Source organism: Paramisgurnus dabryanus, chromosome 22 (assembly GCF_030506205.2).
Source record: "Paramisgurnus dabryanus chromosome 22, PD_genome_1.1, whole genome shotgun sequence".
Taxonomy (NCBI): domain Eukaryota; kingdom Metazoa; phylum Chordata; class Actinopteri; order Cypriniformes; family Cobitidae; genus Paramisgurnus; species Paramisgurnus dabryanus.
Genome location: NC_133358.1, coordinates 28,445,903 through 28,454,896, shown reverse-complemented (window position 1 = coordinate 28,454,896; position 8,994 = coordinate 28,445,903). Strand labels below are relative to the sequence as shown.

At 34.7% G+C, this 8,994-nt stretch overlaps 1 protein-coding gene across 4 annotated transcripts in view; it reads right to left on the bottom strand.

Annotated features, from left to right (window-relative positions):
• Window positions 1–2,112: 2,112 nt before the first annotated feature.
• Window positions 2,113–8,994, bottom strand: part of st18 (ST18 C2H2C-type zinc finger transcription factor) — a 70,796-nt gene continuing 63,914 nt past the window's right edge. For all 4 annotated transcript variants that reach the window (XM_065258608.2, XM_065258610.2, XM_065258609.2 and 1 more), the window contains 5 exons: window positions 5,700–5,921; window positions 5,430–5,518; window positions 5,170–5,273; window positions 4,920–5,063; window positions 2,113–3,231 (listed from right to left, as the gene is read on the bottom strand). In XM_065258608.2, coding sequence (XP_065114680.1) covers window positions 3,091–3,231; window positions 4,920–5,063; window positions 5,170–5,273; window positions 5,430–5,518; window positions 5,700–5,921 — 700 coding nt within the window. In that variant the 3' untranslated portion in view covers window positions 2,113–3,090. The remainder of the gene's footprint in view (window positions 3,232–4,919; window positions 5,064–5,169; window positions 5,274–5,429; window positions 5,519–5,699; window positions 5,922–8,994) is intronic.

Sequence of the window (8,994 nt, the reverse complement as noted above, 5' to 3'; positions counted from 1 at the left end):
CAAGCCCTCTAATGAAGGTAAATGAATATTCATGATCATACTCCACCACCATAAGCAAAAACATGCGATAGATCCTGCTGTGATGTTTATTAGAGCGGAGGGCTGAGATTCAAGTCAGCCTATTAATTGGGATCCACAAAAACTTTTCTTAGGGACTCAAATGTGCTTACGTGAAAAGATACTAAATATCTACAGAAAAATTATATAAAAGTGACCTAAGACTGGTAAAGTAATTTTACACTGTTGTCTGACAATTAAATTTTTACAAAACAATATAAGAAAAATCCATAATTTCTTAAGAGACTTGGCAATCATATGCAATAATTGCATGACATGTCAATCATCCAATTGCTGTGCAAGTGTGTCATTAAACTTTATAATAAATGTTAGTTTTGTACATTTCGAATAATTAGATACAATTTATTTATCTTAAACAAGGATAAATTACTCTCAGTATTATATCTTATAATGTCACTGTTTTGACAGTCGACCAGTCGAACTACATCCGTGTTTATATTTACCTTCTCTGTTGTTTTGAAACAAGTGTGGCACTTTTAGTGTTGTGTAGTTTTCATCCAGGAAGCAGGGCCTGTCATGTTGTGTGCCTGAAAGTTGCATTCATGCCCCATCTGCTGGTGACCATGAAAATTGTGTTCTTCTTTCTAGGAAAATAAACTGCATCCCCAAATAGCCTTAGGACACAGTTAAAAATTTATAAATGTCATTGCATCAGATAACTAAATATTTATTATTATTTATTGCAAACTCAGCAAAAAGGACAGCATTAAACAATAAGTTTGTATTTGAATTAGTATTTGGACACTTTCTGGATGTCAAAGTTTAATGCGTTGTGTCTATAAGTTATGTGATGTAAACCTGCAGTCCCTTTGTTAGGACACCTGCGTGAACCTATAGGAGGAAGTGACCTCATACATCTAATAAAATATTATCAGATCATTTGATTTTCAAAATGAATTTTTAGGTTTTTGTACCTGGATGCCACAACAAACACATGTGAAAAGTTTTAGTGAATGTTAGTGAAGTAGTTTTCTATGTGAAACATCGTGCATGACTTGGTAAAGTTGTTTCAGTCTTATAAGTTAAACCATGCTATGCAAATCATTTCAATAGTTTATTTCTACCATACACAAACTGTACAACACAGTCCAGTACTGCTTATGAAATTTTAAAAGTGTAAGGAAATCCTGATATACAAACTACTCCAACTGAAAAACAAAAAGCATTTCTTAAAAACAAAAACAAACTAAATCATTTACAGTACCTTGTTTTATACTATTTTTTCTTGTACACAAAAAATTCATAGCACATTACAAAACATCAAATACAAAAAGGAAAAAATAAATATCACTCACAAAACTTCCTGAGCAAACAATCTGTGGTTTATAAATTAAGGATTTACAAATAATTTAACAGTATTAAATAAATGCAGGATTTTAACAAAAACAATTTGATTCAATTTATGCTGAATACAATGCATTATGTTCATTTGGTCAGATAATGTGTGTTTTTTTTTCTATCTGAACAATGTAAAACTTGATTAAACTAAAAACCTGGTCAGGTCAAATAAATAGCATTAATAAAGCAAATCTGTAACCTGCGTTGCTTAAAATAAACACTACATAACATATAAAAGTGCAAAGGGGTCCGTTTTTAGAGAAAGTTTTAAAAGTGCTGTGACTATGAGGCTGTTGGTGGTCAAATGAATTAAACGCCTCCAGCAACAACATTCAGGTCTGCTGAAAAGACTTGACCATGCATGCAAATCCACTGATACAGACTCATTATGGATTGTAATTTAATATATTATCTATTGCGTGTTGCTGTTATACATTTGTGAAAATGTATACTTTTATCAAAATGTCATAGTGAAGTTACCAAATTAAACTATTCAGAAATGGTACAGTCAGTCTAACCATAAAATCTGGAATAAATTATGACTGAAGTGCTTGGAGAAATAAGTAAAGTTGAACAATTAAGAGCCATTTAAATGTTGTAAGTTCAGTCCCACAGAAAAGAATAAAAACCTTTTTGTGTCCGACTCCGATCATAAAACACTTGAGCCCCATTTTACAAGAATATTTTTTTTCTTACAACCCTAAAATGGTGTATAAACAGCAAATAAATTGAGTTTAGAGGCTTTTCATTAAGAAAATAAAATATACTGCAGAATAAAAAGAATCACCGTTCACATAATACTGGTCTACAACTAAACATATCGTACTCCATGTACTCATTTACATTTAGGCACATAAATGCACACAGATGTGCACGTCAAAGGCAGTTCATATGAAGAGAAATGCAAATAATTTAACATGATCTATTCTTCAAAGTTGGATTTTTGCTATGGCCAAGGGTCCTGTACAGTCGATGAAGAATTTAGATAATATATTTTACTTTTTGCATGAAATAAAGATTTATGGGTAAAAAAAGATTTCATTTAGTGGCATACAATCAGTTCAAAAACAAAAAATGACTCGAGGGTGCAAACTGCACTAATAGACCAATAACACACCAACAGGTGGCGCAAGTGGGCTTTTCTTACATCTGACATCAATTATTAATATAAAAGGCATCACACATGTAGTAGGTGATACATTCTGAACGATTAAAAACTCCCAGTTATTGTACAACAAATGCAGATCAACTCGAAAATAAAATCCACAGTACAGTACGTGAAGTCGGCCTTGCATTTTGGAATTGCAGCGAACGGTTATGATGTAAATAAATAAATAATAAATAAATAAATAAATAAGATTACTGTGTAATAAATAGTACCCATGAATAAAGATAATATGTAGCAATAATATAATAATAATAATACACAAAAGAACATATACGGAATTAAAGTTAAGCAAACCATAGGAAATAAACAAGTGCAAAGGGAGGTAAAATATCACAAATAAAGAAACGTATCAACATAGCATTAAAAATCTGGCTGGTATTTTTCAGTGCAATGAATCTGTTATGGAATGGAGTTATTATCATTTTTTTAACAAGACATATCTTGCACAGATCACAGTACCAGCCCTCTGCAGAAGATCAAACCGATGTGAGAGAGATTGTTTGGCCTTATACATGAATACCCTTTATGGCCTGTCTTATGCTGTCCAACAGGGCTTTGCATTCGGGGGAATACTCGTGCTGGGAATTATTGTACATATCTGTCAATGTGTTCACGTAAGCTTCGAAATTCTGTTCGTTGATGGGACCCTGAGAAAGATTAAAAACATACATTAGATTTATAATCTCCACAGCACAATGCAGATATTTAGATATGCTGACTTCTTATGAAAACTTATGAGATTAATAGTTACTAAATTACCATATTTTTGTTATTTTAATTGCCTTGAAGACTGCATGTGGTGACCAGTACTAAGTAACCCTAGTTTTACTTTATAAACTACTCTATTTTTAATTTGACCTGATCTGACATTTTAAAATGATTTTCATGTAACCTACATATTCAGATCTATTCAGAATATAAAATAATATTGGTAACACATTCCAATAAGTTGTATTTGTTAACATTAGTTAATGCATTAGCTAGCATAAACTAACAATGAACAATACTTCTACAGCATTTATTAATGTATAAATATATATACATTTATTTGTTTATGTTAATTTCAGCATGCACTAATACATATTTATTACTTTACAAAAGTTGTAACTATTAACATTAGTTAATGCACAATGAACTAAAATCAAGAATTGTATTGGCATTAAGTAACAATAACAAAGATTAATAAATGATGAAAAACTACATTGCTCATTGTTACTTCATCTTAACTAACGCATTTACTAATGTCAACAAATAAAACACATTTCTAGACGCAGCACTGTAAAAAAGATTTGTTGGTTCAACCTAAAAAATTAAGTTACTTAGCTGCCTTAAAATTTTGAGTTAATTTTTTACATTTTTACAGTGAAGTTCCCATGCACTGTATGTAAAGCTGCTTTGAAACAATTTAACAATTGTGAAAAGCACTATACAAATAAAATTCACTTGACTTAAAATATGCAAAAAAGTTGTCACCATTTCACAAGCCAAAACTTAAAAAAAATAGGTTGAATTTTTATTTCATGTTAATTAATGCATTAACTAATGTTAAAAAATACAACATTTCTAGATTACCTAGACATATTTTATTTATTTATTTTTTTCTACAGCAAAGTTGTGCATTGAACGCACTGAATGTAAAGCTGCTTTGAAACAATTCATGGGCATTGACCAATGACAATTTTTATTTTTATTTTTATTTTATTTTATTTTGATTTTATTTTTTACAGTGAAGTTACCATGTAAAGCGGCTTTTAATGTAAAACTGCTTTGAAACCATTTAACAATTGTGAAAAGTGCAACATAAATAAAATTGACTTGACTTGACTTTATTGAAATTAAGTTAAACAATTTCATTTAAAGTTATGTCACCTTTTCACAAGCCAAAACTTAAAATAGTAGGTTGAACTGACTTGCAAAACCAAGTTGCTTTACTTCATGCTGCATTTTTTTTAACAGTGATAAAAAAATACTTTGCTGCCCTAAATTTTTTTGTTGAATCAACTCGGATTTACAAGTCATGTCAACTTACTATTATTTATCTTGACTAGAGATGAGTTGTTATAACTACTGGTGAGTTGTTATAACTCATACAATTAAGTTGACTTTTTTCAACTAAATTTTATAAGTTGTGACAATGACTTGTAAATCTAAGTTGATTTAACAAAACATTTAAGTCCGAAAAGTATTTTTTAACAGTGTGGTTAATTATGTAAATCAACAGATGTGGCAATCAGATACACTGTGATGCATGAAATAAGTGTTAATACAAGTTCTTGATTCTAGGTTATGCTTTACATACTTTTGTAAATACAGTAAATACTTTTTCCTATCTCACCATCTGTGGCAGCTGGATGTCAGTGAGACTGTTGATAAGAGCTTGACTGAGTCGCGCTAACTCCTTCAACAGACTGTCATTGTGCTGCTCGATTATTTTATTCTCTTCCTCTATAGTTTTCAAGTTGCACTCCATGGATGAGATCTGTTGTAATATGGGGGAAAATGAGGAAAAGCGTTTGAGTCTTTAGCTCTGAAACAACACAACGCCTGCAATGTTCAGCGGCTGACAGGTGCATTTATTTGTTTACCTGAGTCTGAAGATGCATCATATCTGCTTCTATCTTTAGATTGGATTCATTTAGTTCCTTGATCTCGTGATCCAAGTGTTGCATGTCGTCGTTGTTTTCAATACCTAATATAAAACATGCAAACCATGAACATGAGCCATACAAGTTTGCTTAAAGCATTCATGCACATTTGTCAGTGTAGTAAATGTTATCCTTGGGAGAGAAATGCAATAGTTGAATTATTTCAGTTCAGTTTATGGAGATGCATGAATGCTACTCACCACTGCTGGTTTTCAGTTTGATGGTCATCATCTCCTCATCCGAGAGTTTTTTCTTGATGCTCTGGGCGTTCAGCGGACACCCGGATAAACTGTTAGCACACAATGCACAAACATACATCAGAACACTGAGCAGGATTGATACTGAATGTAGGGCAGGGTAAGCAGTAGTTCTCAAACAAGTTTAAGTTTAAACATATACTAATGAAAATAAAATACATTTTGTTGTCCTTTAAAGATCTGTTTAGTATTGTTAACATATCTATTCCTCACCTCCTGTGTGTAACAAACACATTGTTGGCGTGACCCAACCCGTTGCATCCAGGCAATGGACAGTGAGGAAGTTCCTGTTTACACAATTTCCACGAGAAGGCCGATCCGTTCATGGTGCTCTCCTTCTGACGCATGGCAGCGATGGGGCAACTTCCGGTGCTCCGATGCGATGTGTATTTCCCAGACACGTGACCCTGCCCATCACAACCCGCCACTGGGCACCTGTCACATGAGAAATGCCAAATTACCACCGTGAATCGTGTGATACATTCATATAGGATTCCCACACCTTGGTTAACTTCAAATTCAAGGACCTTTCAAGGACTTTCCAGGTCCAATAACCTCAAATTCAAGGACTAAATGTGGGGACACATTTCAAGTGAGAGCAAGGTTACATTGTGTTACCTTTTAAAGATACATTGTTACAGTTCACTGCGGTGACACTTTGGGGACGCCTCCAGGGGTAAGTGCGTCTGAATGTGTTTATCAAATTCAACCAATGGTGAGGCTTAACAACAAAGACACGGGAGCCAGGAAGTATATCGCTATCTGAAATATCGCCAAAGACGGCGTTACAGGGACGCAGGAAGTATGGCAAGGGAGACGCAGCGTCTCGTTCCCTTCTCAGGGAACAACAGTTACATACGTAACCAGAGACGTTTTCATGTGTTAAACACAACTATGCAAAAAAGCATTTTGGTATGAATCAACATTCGCATACAGAAGATATATAAGCATTTAAAGTGAACAGTTTAGCACGTGTGCTTAAAAAAATCTAGCATTTTTATGATCCTACACTACACAGGAAATTATATGGATTTTTTTTCAGAAAATTTCTTGCATAAAATAGATTCAAGCACTTTCAATGGCCTGTATCTATATATGTATATTTTCAAAAACTTTTTAGGGCCCCAGATTTACAAACTTTCAAGGATTTCAAGGACCCGTGGGAACCCTAATATAAATTCATATAAAACTTTGGATGTTGATGGCCATGTGCGTTGTCATCTGCACCACAACAGTTGTTTAGTATAGATTTCTGGGTCACCGTGCCAAAACACACACAGATGCGACCTGACCCCCGGCCTGCTTAAAATAAAGCCCCCCTTTTGTTTGCACTCGACTCGACAGAGTAGCACTGCGAGTTAATCCCTCATTTGGGATTGAACTAGTTTATGTGGCTAAACAACCAAGCATAGACGATCCATCCCCAATCTTTGTAAACAAATGAGCCCATATACGTTCAGTTGATAAATTAATAGCTAAAAATTTGAACCCCAAAGCACCGCTGAGGATTTGCCGGTTTCCCTCCACCCCCGATTTGCTGAGTTGGAAGTCTTTTCGAACACCATTAAGGAGATTAATCCTGCGCAATGCTGATTAAAATGTATTCAAACAGGGAAAAAACTCAAATAATTTTATCAGCACACAGGGAAAGTCGGAAACCCGCTCCAATAAATAATTACGGGCGGTGAGGTTAACGGAAAGCGTAAGTTGAAGACGAGAGCGGTGAGAAGCCGGCCAATTTATTCTGCCGCTCACCTTCCCCTCAGGTCAGTAATGGAATGACATAAATTGCACATAATTGTTGCGAGTCCTCCACAGGGGGGGAAAGCACATGATTTGGAGGTTGCCGACCCCTTTCCCGATAGCCCTTATTGGAAGAGGTGAGGGGTTATTTGGGAAAGTACAAATAGCTTGTCTGCGGGCCTGTATGGGAAAGGTTGTTACGGCAGTTTGGGCTCTAATCTAGTGATGAAAACAAAAGGACATTACAACTTCAACATCGATAAGCGCCTGCCCAAACTACGGCAAACATTAGAGATGGAGCAACAGCCTATATGCTTTCATTTCTTTTCTGTTTTCCTTTAATTTGCTGTTACTGTCTAATTCCTAAGCTTTTGTATTTGCATTAGTAATTAAATATGTAGTATGGGTGTAAAAATAGGAAAGCTCTGGCACTCAGGGTTTGACTTTGGAATTAAGGCTGGATTAAAAAAAAATTTCTCTATAGTATTACGTTTAAGCAAAAAAGAGCAAACTGATGTGCTATTGTAAAGAAATGAGGAAACGTTGAAGTCTGAATTATACAGAGGTACAAAACTGTACTTTTTTTGTCACTGGGGTGGGACCATCAAAGGTTCATTTTTCAACACACTGAAAAGTTGTACTTTTTGGGCTACAGTATTATACCTTTAGGACCAATTGTGTACCTTTAAGGACAAATTTTCTACCAGTTAAATGTTATGCTGTGTTCACACCAGCCGCTGCAGAGGCATCAAGTGCGAGTGATTTCAATGTTAAGTCAAAGCAAAGACGCGTTTACGCACATCTATTTGCCTCCTTTGTGCGTCTAGTTTGCGAATTGAGCGTTGCCCTGGGAAACGCGCGAGTTAAGATTTTTTAACTTTGGCGGAAATTCGCGCCGCGTTAACCAATCAGGAGCTTGCTCTATTAGTGATTACAGGAAACGAGCGGAGTCGCAGAAGCCCCTCCCATGACACGAATTTCCACATAAATGTCTCGAATGACTAGAATTTCACGCGTGAATGAAGCGAGTAAACTCAAAATGTTCAAGCGTCCAACTTCGTGCGAATAGCGCGTTTTTGCCACCTCTACCGCGTTTGGTGTGAATCCAGCATTAGAGGTACAAAACATTTAAAGGTACACAATAGATCCTTAAAGGGATAGTTCACCCAAAAATGAAAATTCTGTCATCATTTATTCGATCCCATGTTGATACAAACCTGTAAAAATGTCTTTGTTCTGATGAAGAACAAAGAAGATATTTTGAGGAATGTTTGTCCAAACCTTAATGATCACATAAGCATGATTTTAGCATCTTTACACTGGCTAACACTTAAATATCGCTTACATGTAAAATATTTTTAATCACCTATAAACACTTAAATGATCTAGCGCAGAGGTGCTCAAACTGGGACCCACGGGCCAATGTTGGCCCGCAATGACCTTTTAATTTGGCCCGTTTTCTAAAATAAAATAAAAATTATTTGTACATTACAAGAATGTAAATTAAAATTAATGCAAGGAATTAAAGTGAATACATTTTTTTTAAATGTACATACTTAAAGGCGTCATGAAACTCAACGAACTTGGGTACTGTAGGCTAATAATGGAGAGTTCGAGGCAGTGGCACACAGACAAAAAATGTTTTAAAAATTGATTGGCAAAATGATTGAATTTTCTTTTTTACAACAGTTACCTTTGAAAATAAAACTGCATTAGTTATGCATAAACAGAGTAATGTTTGCTCATTTATTTTATTTTTAATTAT